Source organism: Parambassis ranga, chromosome 14 (genome assembly GCF_900634625.1).
Source record: "Parambassis ranga chromosome 14, fParRan2.1, whole genome shotgun sequence".
In the NCBI taxonomy this organism is placed as follows: domain Eukaryota; kingdom Metazoa; phylum Chordata; class Actinopteri; family Ambassidae; genus Parambassis; species Parambassis ranga.
In genome coordinates, this window is record NC_041034.1 from 13,583,786 (window position 1) to 13,601,276 (window position 17,491).

Genomic DNA, 17,491 nt, shown 5'->3' on the forward strand with positions numbered 1-17,491 from the left:
CTGGCGCCTTTACTAAATACCTGCTCTTTACTCTGCTACTGTTCCTGCACTCAATCAGTGAGCACACATACACCACAGCACATCCCAACATGATGAAAGTCTTCTCAGAAACAAAAGAGACCCCATCTATCCTGGACCCAAAGGAGTCTTGATTAGACCTAAGACATGAATCTTCTAAAAAACAGACTGACACCCAGGTTATTAAAATCATCACACAGCTGTAGAGGGTTTATTCTGTTTGTGTTACATCTCCAGACATAAATACAAATATTATAGGATGCAATGGGCACTTTGTAAATATAATAAAAAGCACAAATTTAATATATGCAAATATTTAAATATGTATAAACATACAGATGTATGCACATTTTCAGCAGTTCGATGCAAAACAGAAGATCCAAAATGAAATCATTCATGGAAATTTACAGGCAATTTAACGGTGTAGTCCGTTTATTTTTGTTAGTATGTATATGTTACTATTTAAGAGCGCATGATCTGAGTGCTCACTGTATAATGACAGCCAGGGATTGTTTCTAACCCCTACAGACAAACACCTTCTTCCACAAAGTCTGAATCTGCCAACCAGGCCGACACACGAAGGAAAAAAGAAATATTGCAACATTCCATTAAAAAAAACAACAAAGAAAACACATACTGTATGTATAATAGCAAGTTAGTAGGTTAAGGTTTTTTAACCATTCCCTAAACTTTCACACAAGTAAAATAACTGCAATTATAAAAGGAGCACCAATTCACAATATATTACACATCTGTAAATGTATAATAAACAATTCTGATCCTATCATAGCCAACTAAAGCATTCTAACATTATTTTAAACTCTTATACACGCAACAGTGGTAAACCAAAGGAATTGGCTCTTTGCACACCTGCAAACTGTCAAAAAAAAACAAATAACACAAACATCTCTCTTAACCGTTTTCCAAATCCATCTATGAAAGACTGCATCATGGCATGTTATGATATTAGATAATATACTCTGATAAAAAAAACTCAGGATATAGATGAGAGTACATGTTTAACATTGAATCCATATTTTATGTATTTTGACATGAATGTTCCCAATATTAAAAAATAATTTCTGATGCAACCAACCATTTATGAAATTACTACATTTGAGAACTTGCATTACTTTTGCACCCATTTGTTGTAGAGATGAAAATAAAATACAAACAAATTGCCGTATTTATAGTAACATAATCATTTCCGTTAAAAAGGATCATTTTAGTATCTATGTGAAATAACATGATTAGAAACCATTCATTTACATTTGATTGTCATTACAAAATATCTTATAATTCAAAATTATCTATAAAGTATAAAAGCAGAACTCATATTTCTAAAAAATACCATCACAAAGAAATCTGAGAATGCTGTATATCATTTGTGGCAAGGCCTTCTCAACAGTATGACACGCCAGTTCACATTATACTTTACTGTGTACATGTTTTCGATATATGCCATGCCAAAATCTACACTTTATAAATCCAGCAGGTGAACACAATGTCACTACACCTCTGCAGTACACATGTAGTAAAATGTACCCTTTGTTACATGTGAGCTGCAAACGTGATGTTCAGTGTCAGTTTAGATTGATTCAAGGAGGTGTTGGTAAGAATGTATGATCATTTTGGAAAGTATGGCTATATAATTACCACTGAGTTGTAGTAAGACCCCTTTTCCACTAGCATGAAAACACCCATACTGATGTATGAAAACACCCATACTGATTTTGATTATGTCTGGTTTCCTTTTATGATCCTTCAAATGTATTCTGAATTTATATGACTGCTGATTTGAATTTTCAACCATACAGAATGTTTTTTTCTGGACTGGATACCAAACTAAAACATATTTTTTGGCCAGGTAACAGTTCTTTGGCTATCAAATTCCAAAAAAATGGCTTGGTGGACAAGTGCAGTGCCACTATAATGTACGACAACTGAACACTGTACGCCTTATAAAGGTAACATTTTGTGAGGGCATCATAATTCTGTCCTCTGATGACATTGTGTTCGCCCCCTCCTGTATATTGGCCACTATGTATTTACATCCAACATTTTTATCTACTGAATGAAAATGTTTAAAGGTATATATTAATCACTTGAATTTCAGCCTGTTATTGTCTCATCACCATGCAAACAAAATGGAAATATTTCTCCAATAGTCTGGCGTGTGACAATAGCAGAATAAAATTCAAATTCAAGCTTAAGCTCTAAATTTTTACAAAGTGTTAAAGAGGCAAACACCGGCATTTTGCAAACCATTTGTCCATTTCTTTCTATATTTTCCACAGAGATTACTCACGTCATCTTCCAAGGATTTTGATGATACATTTCCTTTATCCAGATCATGTTAGAACATTGAGACATTGAGAACCTAGAGACACACATAAAAGATGTTTTTTTTTAGATATTCATGATCTAATGACTTAAAAATCGAGCAAGATTCTATAACATATAGGCAGAAAAAGGCAGAAAAAAATATAAACAAGGAAAGGCAATCTATAAAAAATTATTACCGAATCATCCATGATAGAAGATGGATCGAAGTAGTCCGGCTTTAGTTCAGTTCTTTCTCTGCGATTCTTGGATGCTGGCTGAAAAGTAACAGATACCCCACAAAATTATGTGAGAATACGAGACAAACCACTATTAAAGTGGACAAAATTAACTATTCAGTCATCCATTCAGAGATCATATCAATTAACATTTTTATACGACCACATCATAGGGGGATTCATCCTGTTGACAAGTACCGGTAGTTGTTGAACATGTATCATAATATTTATCTAAGAAACTGACTGTTTATTGTCATTTACCAAGTCAATATCCATCGTGTCGAAATCCATGCCCTCATTGATGTCTTCCAACCGGTCCTCTGATGACATCATTACATCTTCCACTATTGGCTCCTCATCATCCTCCATGAGTCCAGACCCTCGACGGCTGCAAAGCACACAAATATCGGTGTCAATGGACTGTGCTTTAAATGAGCTGAATTTTGTATTTTCATCTTACATTGCTTGCTGCATGTGGTTCCTCATTTTGGCGTAGTGCATGCTAATCCGCTCCTGCTGTTGACGGGCTTCAGCTTGTTGTCTCTGTGTCAACATCCAAGTGACCTGGGTGCTGCGTTAACATAAACATGACTTGTCAAAAGGAGTACTCGATGCTGAAAACAGCAGCATGTTTTAAAACGTAATACTCGTGTAACAGAAAGGCTTTTGTACTTGTAATCAATGGCAGCCTGATGCTGATGGTGTGGCGTTTGTTGAGGAGGCACGGGCTGATGGGGATGCTGCTCTCCTGGCATGGTGAATGAGGCTGTGTAGCTGTCCTCTGGCCTCATCTTCTTTGGATCCCTCAGGACAGTGGATGTGGGGTGGGGTGAATGCATCATCACTGGCGTCTGTACATTCTGCTCACGGTTTATCCAAACTGAATCACTACTGCTGCAGCTGTTCTCCTCTGCTAAAGAAGATTACTAATTACAGAGTGAATGCTGTATCAACAGTAATATGAGTGTCATTTAATTAATAAAGTGGTAGGAGATAATGGTGGTTTAGATATAGAGGTTTGCAGAGGATCTATATATCAGAGTGACTGACATATATTGTAAAGCTTCACAATAGCTCACCTTCAGGCATTTTTCTCTTGCTAGCAGCGGCTGCCTTGGATTTTTTACTTCTGACAGTGGACCCTCGACTGCTGATCCCGCTGATGACAGACATAGTGTCATCGTCTCCTCCAGCCTGCAGGGAATTCCTATATGAGATAAGGGGCAGCCAGCAGTCCTCTCTCTGCAGGGCCATCTGAAATGTCATGAATCGCTCCAAGTACATGTGACTGTGGAAGTCAGAGTGAAAGTCAACATTAGAACAAGTGTTCCTCATCAGGCCCACATTACACATTTTGCCTAAGACTTACACTGTCCTCTTGTCCTGTCGAATTAGTTTGCTGGAGAACTCGCTCAGGATATCCAAAAAAGCTAGATTGAGTGCTGGACCTCCTTCTCCTTGAGGAGAAGGCTCTTTAAAAGCAAACTCAATTCCATCCCTAGGAAACAAATACATTGCAAATAACAAATGAGGCATTGGTCATTTAATCAAAGGTGTTCTTGTTGGAGCTGAGCTGCATGCAACAATATATCACTTACTTATGTAGCATAGCAATGGCCTCCCTGGTCTTCAACTGATCCAAACCAAAGGTCAGTGAGAAGCGCCGGGCAAGCTCTTTTATGCCACAGAAGGCTGATGATGAGCGATCAATATTGAAACCGAGTTCAGACAACATGTCATTGAATAACTGCAAAGTAACCAACAAAAACACACTTTTACCACATTTGTTTCAAGGAAGTTTCACAGGGTGTGGAGTTTGTCTTTTCACAATCAGTCTCCATCTTACCTTTTGCAGGCTCAATATAAGTGTCTTTGCATACTGTATTTTGTCGATTTGTCTTGTTTTACTCATTGTTTCCTTAATGATGTCTCCATAATCACTGTAATACTGAGAAAGAAAACACAAAACACAGTGAGCAAAAACAGCAGAGAAATTCTGTACAATTACTAAAGACTTCAAACCTACCCTCATGTACTGCTTAAAAATATCTGCTCCAGTGTTCATTTCCACAACATTGTAAATGATTAATTTGCAATAGGCAGCAAGAAGGTTTCTTCGCTTGTGCAGAGCCTCAATTTTAGTGGCTTCATCTTCTTGCTGTCCATCTGAAAAAAACAAAAAAAACAAAATCAAACACAAATCGGTCCCTTTCTTCCCGCTTCAAACTTAATTACAATAGGGCCTTCACACCACTCGGTGCTCAGGCCCTAAATATAGTAGGTTTACAGGGCAGAGCAACTGACTCTTACCTGTGCTGTTGCTGTCATCATCCTGATCAATGAAAACCTGATCCAGAATGAAGTTAAGGAGCTCTGCCTGCAAAGAAGAATCTGGCATATAGACCAGAGACTCCAGCTGCTCCCGGCCAGAAGACATTATTTGATGACTGAAGATCAGCAGCAGATCACACAGAATAGTGAAGGCCTGGAAAACACAAAACACTTGAGCATTTATAAAATCAGTTGTATTGAAGAAAGCTTTAAAAAAATCTTCCTCATAATCCCACCTGTTCTTTGACTGCAGTGTTTATGCTGTTTATGTAACGTTGGCACATTAAGCAGAAGGCTCTCATTTGCTTTCTCAAGGTCACCATGTCACCCTAAATGAGCAAAACAGTCCAATAAGTGATCTAAGAACAAGCTTTAAACTCAATATTGAACAACGGACTCAGCATTCAAATCTAAACTTGACAGAAAATGATGTGCAGGATGGAAGATAACTTTGTGAGAATGGTGAAGAATAAGATGTGTCAGTGCTACTAATAAATAGTAATAAATAATAAAAAAATACATCACTAAAATATGTCAAACTGACACAATGTATTGCACAAATAATAATCTGAGAAATTAATTAATGGCAATGTTGGCCAGCTCTCCGGTTCTGTTTTAAAACTGTCTTGCAGTATTGCAGCTATTTGACAAACACATGCGTAGAAATGTCATTTGTTTAGCTAAATCATTATTATTTTCACCCGGTATTAAAAAAAGTTTCCTGACCCGTACCTTTACTGAACTGCTATCAGAAACCTTTGCAAGATGCCACAGGATGATGTAATGTGTGCACTGCATTGCATGGACCACTATCTGTAAAAACAAAAGATCAGTAATTACAGTGATTGCTAACTGACTTTATTTTGAGTCTTTCTTACTGTAACTGTAGCAGTTACACTAGGTGTTTCCTAAGAATTGTGTATAATAAGAAAAAAAGCAATTCTTTGAACGTCTAGGAACTACTTATTTCAAGACATTTTTTGTAAATGTCAGAAAGTAAGGCTTCATGTAATTATCTCAGAATTCAGCCCTGCTACTGTCTCTATACATTTTAAAAAATAAATGATTAGAAGTCATGGTCAAGGTTCCTTTATAATTCTCTACTATGGACTGCAACCTGGTTTAAGTGAATGTAAACTGATTCACTGCAAAGCCTCTACTGTTAAGTCTGTAATACCTGCTCAGGCATATCTCCATTCTGCAGGCCTGTGTTTAGTAGCCGGTAGTTGCTGGTGAAGAGGTCCCATGTAGAGAGGTCATGTGCACTGGAAGCAGGAAAACAAATGTAAAAATAAAGGTATACTTTATAATAGGTATTCATGCCATTGCTGATATCTTTCCCCTAACTTTACAGACTAGCTCACTAAAGTGCTCTGCAGTATCAAAGGAAACTGTTAAATATATTTTGTCCACAACACAAACTGCTTTACTTGTGAAAAGCGCTGATTTTCTTAAGTGTGGATAGAACCTGGTAGGCGTCATCCTCATCTGGCTCTTCACCCTGATAAAAAAGGAACAGATTTGTTAAATTGTGGCTATTCACCCACAAATTAGTACAATCCACATCTTACAGCACCTACCTCTTGCAGAAAGTCTTCCAGAAGTCTGTTATACTTGTCTACAAGCTCATCGAGTAGCTGGGAGCGAGCAATATCCACACGGTTGAAGATTGTGAACTCCTCGTTGCAGAGATAGTGGTATGTGGTAGAGCAGGCCTCCAGGACCTCAGTGTCTGTGTGTTTATCCAAAACTTCCCAGATTTGTCGCAGCAAGGCATCCAAATGCTAAATGAAAGCATAAGAGAATGTCTTACGGGGAATGCATATAATGAAACGTTTGAACTCTAAGGTGTATAAAAAGTAAACATTGACAAACCTTTTCTAACCGTCCAGTTGTGTAGATGTCAAGATCAAAGTACTTTGGTATTTGTAGCAAATTGGTCACCTTATCAATGTCAACACAGTACTATGGAAAGAGAAACACATCTGTACAAGTGTACAAATCAATGCTGAATAGGCTGCTGGATGCAGAAGAGCTCTTACCTTTGCCAGTAACAGAGGCAAAGCCACAGCAAACATCTCTGTTATCCGTGTCCGATCATCCAGCTGTGTCTTTTTCTCCTTTGCAGTCAGGACCTTTGTCATTCAAAAAAAGCCCATTAACATGGAATAATTAAAAAAAGACAAGGTTAATCCTTTCTGTCGAGCATGACAACAGGACACTCACTCTCTTCCCTGTGCCTCTGCCCACCGGAGGGTGGCATTCACAAGCCTGCCGGATGGCACAGAGCATGATCTCAACCAGAGCTGTCTCCTGACGATCAGTCAGGGCTAGAAAAAAAACAATCACACAGAAACTGATAATGTAATAAAAATATGCAAGTAGACAAAAAAGCAATGAGACGATGAGTTTCTTACGTTCTTCTCCTGGCATAGGCTCATCCAGCAACAAGCTGATCATAGTCTCCCAGTCCTTCAGTAGCTCTGATGCACACTCCCAAAGACTGTCCACCAAGTAGGCTCCATGTTCATGGAGCTGTAAAACATCAAACGTGAAATATAAACATGTAAAATAAAAGATTGAAACAAGGCAATTTGAATTAAAAAATAAAAGTATAGAACAAACTTTAGACTAAATTAATTGGAAGGACATGAGCCCATGCCTAATGCAAAAGTTTTGGTCACCTCGCTCTCTAAGAAGAAGAAGACTGTAGTCTTGATGAGGCTGCCATTGAGGCTCTGCCTTCCCCTCCTGGGTAATCCCTCCTCCTCAGGACCTCGATGGCTGAAGAGCCTTCAATCAGCACAATAAAATAGGGTAATAAGGGCAATAAAAGGCTGTTAAAAATAAGTAGTGCAAGCAGAATAATTGTTTGCAGTCCCTTCAGATAAGCCATAGTGTGGGTGCCACAGATTAGTAGATTTTCCCTTCAGTCATTTAAATAAAATATCAAAGAGCCTCTCCATGTGATCAACAATCATTCTGTCAGGCTTATTACTGGTGCTAAAACCATAATATACAGTTAAGAAAAAAAAATAATTACATGGTGAACCTCTCAAGCTCCTTCTGATGTGGACCCTGGTCTTTATTATACTCCACAGATTTTCAGTCGAATTTAAGTCAGGGCTATGCAGGTCAGTCAATAATGCTCACTTTGCAAATTCGAGTAATTTAGGCTTTTTCACAGGGGGTATACTATGGTAAAATGTTTTGTTTAAAATGCTTTGTTCTATTAAACAGCATTTGGGAAATATTTGAAAAAGAATTATGTTTATATCAGGGGGGTAAACATTTTGTCTTCAACTGTATGTTTATATATGTCAATTCAACTGAAATACTTACTTCTTAAAAAGGAACTCTCCTGCTGAAACAGCAATGGGTCGATGTGCTGAGTAAACCAGATGATATACACTCTCACAGTCCTCTGCTGTCAGGACATCATCACTGCTCCTATTAGATAAAATGTGCACATTGTGTATACTGTTTTTAAGAAACACATTTTATGGTTTTGTATTTAGAGGAGGATGGTTTCTTACTGTAAGACAAGGGTCAAAAGTTTAATAGCTTGCACTGCAACATCATATTCCTTGTCCAGAGTCATAGAGACAATGCGATCCTGTCAGAGACGAATGCATACAGGGAGACATCAAATCCTATACAATTCCAGTAAATGATATACAAGAGCTTCTAGTACTGAAATGCATCAGCAGCTGGCTCACCTTGAAGCGACTGGTGAATAGCTCCAGTCGAGTGCTGATCTCTCTGTTGTAGTACAGACCTTGCAGGGAAGTCAGGCACTTCAGCCGCACCTCTCCTTGCTGCAGTCACAATATAAAATACTATTTATCATTAACAATATTAACTACAAATATACTATTTTTCACCTCCAAACAGCTCACCTTGTCATGCAATGTCCAGCCAACATATTTTAAGTAACTGTCATTAAGAAAGGCATCACTGTACAGCTTCATCCACACTCCAATCTCCTCAATACAAATAGCTCGGATTTCAGCAATGGCATCCCTGGAAAACAAAAATGATGGACTTATGGAATTATTAGGCCTGACATATTCTGTGTACATGCATATTAACGTGTGCTTGTGTTTACATTAATTTCACACTAGAGGGCGCCAAGGAGTCATAAATAAGCACTGAGTCTTGCCTCTTGCGCTGAGACATGAGTGTAAGTAAGGCGAGTCAGTGACATTCTTTAGTGTACAGCGTGCAAGCCAATCAGGGAATCACTTACCGATATCTGTGAACAAACACTCCTTTGAAAATCGCATTCATCATGTTTTCAATTTCATCTTGATTTTCTTGAAGCTGAAAGATTCACAAGAAATGTATTTCAAATTAATTGCAGAAAAACAAATTAAGTTCTAACAGTTAACAATAATAATAGTGGGAGAGGCAATAATGTGTTGCAAGAGCAGTGACGAATGGTTTTAGAAAGAGAATTATTAAAAATGAAATTTGACTCCCAGTGATGCCTTTTGTAGAAAAGCAGCTCATGACTAATACGGCAGGGATTGAAACACATGGCAGTCAATGAGATATTAGATAAGAGAATTATAGCAGACTCGAGGTGATATTACACTGCCTGCATAAAGACGCTGAGCCAGCTGTCAAAGTAAGAAAATCTCCTTACAACTACTAGTCTTTATTAAAAGCCAATGACAATGAAAACAAAATAATGATTCAAAATAAAAGCTTCTTCTTTTACTTTAGTTCAAAAAACTATTGTGATTTAAGGTCAAGTGTTTTTTTTTTATTATTTTGGCTACTAGTGTTTTTACATGTGACAAATACTACGCTACACTGATTCATTCATACACACAATGTAAGAACAAATGATTATGTGATTACTGCATGATAACTATATATGTATAGATTTGTATAAATTCAAAAACATCTAACTAAACGCAGGATTTAGGATGTAGTGACAAAACATTTGAACCACAAAATCATGTCATTTTTTGTAAAATGAGCACAAGGCAAATTAATTTAGCCCCACAAGCAGCATTGTATTGGTGGCTCACATGTCATGAGAGCTATCTAATAAAAGCATGCTGAGCAGAGCAGGACTAAATTATATTTTTCTCCAGTGGTCTGGACACAACTTGTCTGTGAACACATCCATAAAGCCTACATAAATGTATACAAAGTGTTTTTCTCCTCACCTCTTTACGCTTTTGTAACAGCAGTTCCAACCTGTCATTGGCCCTTTTTGCAATAACCTTGTTCCTCTCTGCCTCATACTGTCTCTGCGTATTGTCCATATTGATGCTCAGGTTCAGAGCGACGTTCACCAAGGCCGTCATCAACTTCATGGCTGTCATAGACACAAAGTTTAGATGCATGCATCAGGAACCACAGCTTCCAAACAATATCAGAGAGGACATTGGCATGGAGCACGTATTAAAAACTGACCTGCTAATGTGCTTGTATGTCTAAATGCTCTGACTTGTGAGTCAGACAGGCCAGTGAGTAGTGAGATGACTGTGTCCATCATGTACTCGTCGTAAATGATGCTGTATTGACACTGTCGCACCAGAACTGAAATGAAATCACTGAAGCTTATCCTGAATTTCTTCCACTGTGGTCCTGAGAGAGTTAGAGGATAGTCACCGCTGTCCTGTTTGGTGATAGCAGAGAGATAATCAGATTTACGTTAAGATTTGGCTCATTTCCATTTAAATTTGCAAGAATTAAAATATCTTCCAAGGTAGTAATTGCACAGATCTACGATTAGAATATTTTTTTATCATGTTTTTATTAAAACACAAACTTAATCTACCTCATCAAACTCCTCTGTCATTTTTCGGATGATTTCGGAGTTCTGCATATGTCTGAACATCTCTCCACTCACAGCACCTTTGGAAAGAATCACACAACGGCAGTAGAATTCAGCAGATGTATGTGGAAACCACACCGCCACATATGTTGCCGCATCAAGTCAGACAGGTACCTTTACAGCCAGAGCACTGAATGAAGAAATTGATTAACTCCAAGAGAGCGCTGTCCCTGTCATGTTTGTATGCCTCAATCCAGTCATCAACAACAGACTAGAGAATGAAAAAAACACAACAATCAGTCATACATCAAACTCAAATAAGCCTAATAAACTACATTAGAGATGATCACGTTGAATGTACTTCCAAGAAATGTGAAGCAAATCCAATGTAATTATGTTCATAAGCAAAAAGAAATTGCAAAGCAAAAAACAGAACCTTACACCCACCTGTGTGGCACTCTTGCCCATTTTAACCACCTCAAATAGAGACATATTCTCCATTCCATTCTCCTGATGATGGCCATTCATCCAGTTAAGACCAGACCCCCTCCCTGCACCCCCACCTTTGGCCTTATCCCCAACTGCCTTCTTCCCTTTCTTGGCTGCCTGTTTGGGAACAAGGTTTTCAATGAAAGATTAAACTGTTATTGTAACTATGTGTTCGACTGCATCATAAAAGACATTTATTACAATGAACAAGAATGGAAAATATCATACCGTGCCTCTTCCTGTCCTTGCATTTTTGCTATCAGGATCCTCAAAGTCAGTATCTGAAGACAATTGAGATTCTGCCTCTCTGTGCATAAAACATCGAGTCCAATTGAAACATATTATTTACATACATTTGCAAAAGAGACATTCAAAGATATTTGAATTATAGTTTTCTTAGGCAGAACACTTACTGAGGAAACTGAGACTCTGTGTGTAAATCCTGCGCTGCTATCATTTCTTTAACATTTTCTGGATCTTCTGTAGCAGGTGCTTCTACTGTTCTGGACCCTAAGCAAGAATGTATCTCTTCAGCAACACCTGAAAAGAAAACAAATTTCAATATGTGTCAATATAGTGATGAGTAACTGCACTGGCTGCAATACACCTTGACCAAAAATAAAACACATCAATTACATTTTTAATAGGGTTCAGCTGATGGCAAATACAAGGGAAAGGAAAAGAGGATGTGTATAATTATTTTTATAATAAGAAGGAGCACAGGTGGCCATATGATAGTGGTTAAGCTTGGATTGTGTTTTGATCTAGGCCACTTGTTAGAACTCTAAAAATCAATTACAAAATTAAACTAAAACTAAAATGGAGTTCCATGCTACATTGCACCCTTCTGACTGCCTTCGGTAGAAAGGGGTCATTAATGGCAATCTTAGTGATGAGAAAGCTGTGTATGTGCCCTGATAATAATGATGCAGAGATCTTAAATTTGATAAAAGAAGACATAATTAGATTGTATTTGTCATGGCTCATTTAACAGCACTGCAACAAAAACTTTAGATAAGAGAAAGCTAGCTGCGCCACAGCAGCAGTGTGGCTGCTTATGAGATTATTGTGACTGATTCCAAAATATAGAAAACAGTATGGCCCTGCTACTTTCTATCATCATCAGTTTGCTGCAAGCTCAGTCTGCAAGTTTTTTTTTAGTATTTCTAGCTGCATATGTATAAATCTTAAAGGGAAGCTGTCATAGGTCTAGACTGAGGACTCACAAACTCTTTTTTATCTCTACTTGTGGATATAATTTGAGGTTTGTATTCAGACTCTAGAAGTCCAAATGAAACAAACTCCAAGATAACAATCATTATTTCTACTATAGAAAGCACACAATACCGTATTTATTTAGATATTACTGGCCAATTTATGCTTTTATGCTGTTTATTTATTGTAATCACTATTATCAAAGAGTGAAGTCAACTATTTTGGTAAAGCAAATAAAATCCACAATCCATAACAAGCACATTAGTCAGCTCCACATTTTCAGCATAGTCCAGACCCAGACACTTCATTAACAACTTTTTCTTTAATCACAATGATTGTTACGTGGCAGACAGGATTTATATGTGGATGGTAGGGCTTGTCCATGTTTTTGGTTTTAATTTAAACTGACAGACCTACGTTGTTAAAATGGGTGCTATCTTAATTCATTCAATAAACTTACTAGTGTTTCATAACTTTGGTTAGCACTAGGGGGTTGGTGTTGCTCTGCACAGACGAGGACCCTCACTTCAAATTCCAAAGCACTAAACAGGAAACGCCGTAAAATAACGTTAGTTACTTTGTTGAATGATTACTGTGACCTTAATGCTCATTTAAAATGGGAACCATGTTAGTAAAATGTAATGGTACTTGATCTCCTAACAAAACCACTACACAACAATTCTGACACGCGCAGTTGTATACTTCCGAACTACAAACAGCTGCAGATGTTTCGGAGGCTGCTGACTCCTATCCACTCTCATCTCTTCCTGACGTGCCGTCTTTGCTACGACGGCCAAGCATTAGCTCCCAGGCTAATGTGAGCTAACCCGACTTATGTGATGTTACCACATACATTAACTCTCTACCTAGTTAGCTACCTTTAGGCATTCTCCTCGAACGTTAGGACCGAGCAAGGGACGTTACGATTAGATTTACTTCAGTGTTTGTATACATTTTAATCATATTAGTTGCTAACCTGGCTAGCATTGTCATTAGCTACAGCTGGCTAACAACACCATTAGCATACTTAATATCAACTGGAACCATAAGATGCAATTTTTAATCACGTTGATCTCGAGATATTCTGATAGAGTTGGCTTTCTATATTTATGACTCTTGGTGACACTGGCTACAAATGTCTGGACAGCTACCCAGTAAAGCAGTACCAATGTCAAACTACCTAAGTGTTAACATTAGCTATCCGCCATTTTACAACTTACCTCGTTTTAATTCAAAGACGGACTGAAACCAAATACTCCAATGGTTGCGGGGTATTTATAGGGGATATTTTCGTCAGTTATCTGCACAAACTGTCATTTTCCAAATCTCAAAAACAACACTTTATTTGCTAGCTAACGATGAGAGGCTCCTTGGTAGCTAATATAGCAAGGTACAGTGTGTATTTTCGTTGTTATGAATGCAGCACACACACCACCTGTCGGTGACAGCGTGTATTACAGGCCAGAGGGGCTATGTCCTGACCGGCAGCGCTCTGAAGCCTCTGACTTTTCTGCTGACTGAGTCATTGTGTAGTAATATATGCGCTTCAGCACAGTCTATGTTTATGTGAACCAGTATTTTGAATACTGCTAAGACATTTAGATAAATGCAAAACCGTTTAATTCACAAATAATGAAGCATAGTACAGTTCTAGAAACAACACTGTGGCCTATTGTTGGTAGAGGACACACAAATAATAAAATTAAAACTATTGCACATTCGTTTTTAAACTTTTTATGAGAGGTATGAATGGATGGAATTAAAAAAAAATAATTTTAAATTGTAAAATTTGTATTTGTTTATTTATTTATTTATTTATTTATAAATCTTTAAAGTAGCATATATAGACATCTGTAGTATGGACAGTATGTACATATATACTGATATTGATCAGACTGTGCAGAAGGGAACGCATTAGTCCACAAATATTTGTGACTTTGTCACTATAATACTGTATTGTACTGTGTTTGTGTATTCTTTCAATTATGGTATGTTAGTTTAGAGTTTATTGTTGTATTCTTGTAAAATTACAACACAATGCTGCACACAAATGACAACATATTTACTGTAGATATCCTGTTTTTAATCCCAAGTAAAAAGTCAAATTAAGATGTAACCTGATCATGTCTTATTTTTTACTTTTTATTGCTGCAATTTTTTTTTACTGTTAGGGTGCTAGTGTTGCTTAGAAACATACAGCCTCATGAAAACTCATCATAATACAAGTGTTGGTGTTGGTAACTATTGATTGATTGATTGATTGATTGATTGATTGATTACATATAAAACTGCAGTTCTCACAGGCCTGTGTGTTGATGTATCAGACCACACAGCTCACTAAAGAGACACTTAACACCTTTTTACAGCTTTGACATTTTTATTGTTCCATTAATCATATCTTTACAGGTTGTGTAAGCAGTACCAACTTGAAAAGCCACCGTTAGTAAGTATGACTAATTCTAAAATTCATGTTGCATATTTTCCTCTCACATCAAAATTCATGTATATAGAGTGATCCGTTCAAAGCCATATCTTCATAGTGAAGTGGAAAGTGTGATGGAAGCAGATGTGATGCAGTGCAGGGTTGCAAGAAAAAACTGGAGTCACACATCAAAAGGAGAGAAGAGTCTATAGTTCTGCAGGCCATGCTGGGATAAGGGTTTGATTTTTCTACTGGTAAGGCTTCATTTACACAAACTCATTGAAGAAACTATGTACAGTCCCTTCAGGTGTCTCCTCCACCTGCAGTCCCTGACAAATGGAAGGCACCATGAGGAGCTCAGGATCTTGGATCTCGGTTTCCACGTTCATGGTGCTGTAGGAAAGTAATGAAACAAAAAATGTCATTTTTGAAGGGTATTCAGTTCATCAAAATGTGCATGATTCTACAATTACTAACGTGAAAATGAGGGCTGTGGGCTCATAGAACATGAAGGCGGTCACAGGCAAACATCCCATGGTTACAGCCATGGAGTAGTGGCCTGAAGAAAAGAAGAGGTTTCTAATGAATAATACTGCAACTAAGTTACAGTAAAGCCATGCGTAATATTATTATAACAGCTGTTCCACCTTTCTTGTCTGGCGTTGATCCTGTCCATATGTTGACTTTTAATCCCTCTCCCTCAATGGCTCGACTCCCAGAGTATAATGTAGACAAAAATGCGGCATCATCAGGAATATCTAGAGGGTGCATTGTGCATTGTAGTGCCTTTTTCTCACAGCTTTGGTTTTTGCTGTCAATCTCATAGAATATCCCCTGTCAGAAGAAGACACGGGTTTACATATCAAGTTGTAAAACAGCTGCAAGTGACATTTATTACTGTTTAAATAAGGCTTCTAGTTACCTCTTCGAAAAACATCAGCAGATCCACAGCCAGTGAGGCATTAACGGGCAGGCTGTCGTTTGATTTGAAACGCAGTTTCTTGCCCAGCGAATCGTAAGTGAATGCACCAAATGTTCTCACGTCACCCTTCAGAGACATCTGTGTTCATTCAGAGATGAGAAGAGAGATTTAATGTTATGTTTTAAAATTTAAAGTTGGTTTAAAATGAAGAAAAAGACTCACCACAGTCATGAATCCTGTCATATTGGGTGAATCTGCAAGATAAGATCAGTCAGTTAAGATAGGCCTTTCACACACTGATAACATACATAACAATACACAGGATCAAAATACAATCAATTAAAACGTTTTTTACTTACGACATGGCTGGTGGTGTTCTGCGCGGGTGGAGGCAGTCAAGCACATGAAGACGAGAAGTGTAACAGCCAGCATTTTCCTGGTCCAGAGGGAGTCACAGAATAATGTTAGAGATGGCAAAAACAACTATAAGCGCATCTATCCTCCTGTGAACCCGCAGCTCCTTTTATAGGACAACTTAAAACTGACAGACGACAATTCTTACGTAAAAAGACCCAGGATTATGACCCCCTGGACTTCAAACATCAAGCTGTCTAAACATATTAGACACTGTGCCGGCTGGTGGTGACCCAATTAAAGATTTTTTTATAAAATTTTCATCACTTTGTGTTTTTTTATGTGTGTGATTGTGCAGCTGTACTTAGATGTGTTTGTGTGTCAGCACAGAGAGGATGGGTGTAAATATGAAGAAGTAACATAGAAAAACAAGTCATTGCGGCTCATAAGTCTCACAATATGACATCTCACTGTGAAAACCTATGCAAATTTAGGCTTGTGGCTAAGTTTTGGGCTGATATCAGTCAGTCATGGACAAAACCTGTGTCTATCAAGAACTGAAACCACTCTTTAAAAAAATTCCTTGTCATAGTATCTGGCAAAATGCATGAGTCAAAAACTGATAAAATGACATATCTGTCAACTGAAACCTTTCTGCATGATCTGCTTTCTAAACAAAAACCAAAAAAAACTCTTAAGACTTTATTGAATTCTTTTATTCAGTTCTATAGTCATGCAGAGGGAGATACTTGCAGGGAATCTGTAATGTGACATGTTTTATTATATATAAAGATTTCAACAAGAAACTTCACAGAGCCTTAACTTGACCAAGGACACCCCCTTGCTTCTGTACATTTAGTAATCATTTTCCAGTTCCAGTTTTTACAAATATCCCATCATGTTTTAACTTTACAACCCCCTGCTTGTTACCTCTACATTGGGATTTCGACACGGACTGCAATAGAACTGTAAATACATAATGCCTCACAAAGTATGAGAGGGCTTTTTTATTAAACTATAACCTCCAAATCACCCTTAGCTGTTTTTTTCTTGAACTGATCCAAGTTAAATAGAAAGCCTGGTGTGTTTATAACACATTGACTAAGCCGGGTCAGAACTCTGTTGTTGTTTCACAATTTGTGCAGATGTCTCTTGTTCCTGTGGACACCAGCTTTCAAGCAAACACTGTGCATGCTGTCAGACAGGAGAGAAATGTAATGAGATTCAATCTAATATTTTTATTGCTACTCTAAAAGAGCATAAATTTAAACTTTAAAGTATAAGACATAACAGCAGATAAACACTTTTATTCAAGCTTTTTTTAACCTATATTTTCCCCTCTGTTGGTATGTCCCAACCAGACCTATCAAAAACCAACCATGTGT

The 17,491-nt window shown here is 37.6% G+C and overlaps 2 protein-coding genes across 3 annotated transcripts; both read right to left on the bottom strand.

Moving 5' to 3' along the window:
• Positions 1-232: 232 nt before the first annotated feature.
• Positions 233-13,828, bottom strand: stag2a (STAG2 cohesin complex component a). 2 transcript variants are annotated; one of them, XM_028421116.1, is made up of 34 exons: positions 13,629-13,828; positions 11,607-11,733; positions 11,422-11,500; positions 11,152-11,310; positions 10,879-10,975; positions 10,708-10,784; positions 10,341-10,545; positions 10,091-10,242; positions 9,160-9,233; positions 8,810-8,933; positions 8,630-8,728; positions 8,447-8,526; positions 8,253-8,360; positions 7,595-7,703; positions 7,328-7,445; positions 7,137-7,240; positions 6,953-7,045; positions 6,786-6,875; positions 6,491-6,694; positions 6,341-6,411; positions 6,088-6,175; positions 5,643-5,723; positions 5,147-5,239; positions 4,890-5,064; positions 4,606-4,745; positions 4,426-4,527; positions 4,178-4,326; positions 3,949-4,077; positions 3,659-3,867; positions 3,252-3,489; positions 3,040-3,150; positions 2,841-2,967; positions 2,541-2,618; positions 233-2,398 (listed from the first exon to the last, which is right to left on the bottom strand). In XM_028421116.1, exons 2-34 carry the CDS (start codon positions 11,648-11,650, stop codon positions 2,375-2,377), a joined length of 3,831 nt encoding a protein of 1,276 aa, XP_028276917.1. In that variant the 5' UTR covers positions 11,651-11,733; positions 13,629-13,828; the 3' UTR covers positions 233-2,374. The 2 variants fall into 2 exon arrangements, with proteins under 2 accessions (XP_028276917.1, XP_028276916.1); XM_028421115.1 differs by having other exon boundaries at positions 3,252-3,492.
• A 1,053-nt stretch (positions 13,829-14,881) lies between these two features.
• Positions 14,882-16,280, bottom strand: epd (ependymin). The gene is made up of 6 exons (XM_028421679.1): positions 16,112-16,280; positions 15,975-16,006; positions 15,753-15,890; positions 15,478-15,664; positions 15,308-15,389; positions 14,882-15,223 (listed from the first exon to the last, which is right to left on the bottom strand). Exons 1-6 carry the CDS (start codon positions 16,182-16,184, stop codon positions 15,097-15,099), a joined length of 639 nt encoding a protein of 212 aa, XP_028277480.1. The 5' UTR covers positions 16,185-16,280; the 3' UTR covers positions 14,882-15,096.
• Positions 16,281-17,491: the final 1,211 nt, after the last annotated feature.

Excerpts from the sequence above, each read along its gene's own strand:
- epd (XM_028421679.1), bottom strand. The coding sequence starts at position 16,184 with ATGCTGGCTGTTACACTTCTCGTCTTCATGTGCTTGACTGCCTCCACC. Across the intron at positions 15,891-15,974 it reads TGACAGGATTCATGACTGTG|ATGTCTCTGAAGGGTGACGT; the intron begins GTGAGTCTTTTT and ends GAATGAACACAG. Across the intron at positions 15,665-15,752 it reads TGCTGATGTTTTTCGAAGAG|GGGATATTCTATGAGATTGA; the intron begins GTAACTAGAAGC and ends TTCTTCTGACAG.
- stag2a (XM_028421115.1), bottom strand. The coding sequence starts at position 11,650 with ATGATAGCAGCGCAGGATTTACACACAGAGTCTCAGTTTCCTCA. Across the intron at positions 8,527-8,629 it reads TATTCACCAGTCGCTTCAAG|GATCGCATTGTCTCTATGAC; the intron begins GTGAGCCAGCTG and ends CGTCTCTGACAG. Across the intron at positions 4,528-4,605 it reads TTTTTAAGCAGTACATGAGG|TATTACAGTGATTATGGAGA; the intron begins GTAGGTTTGAAG and ends TTTCTTTCTCAG.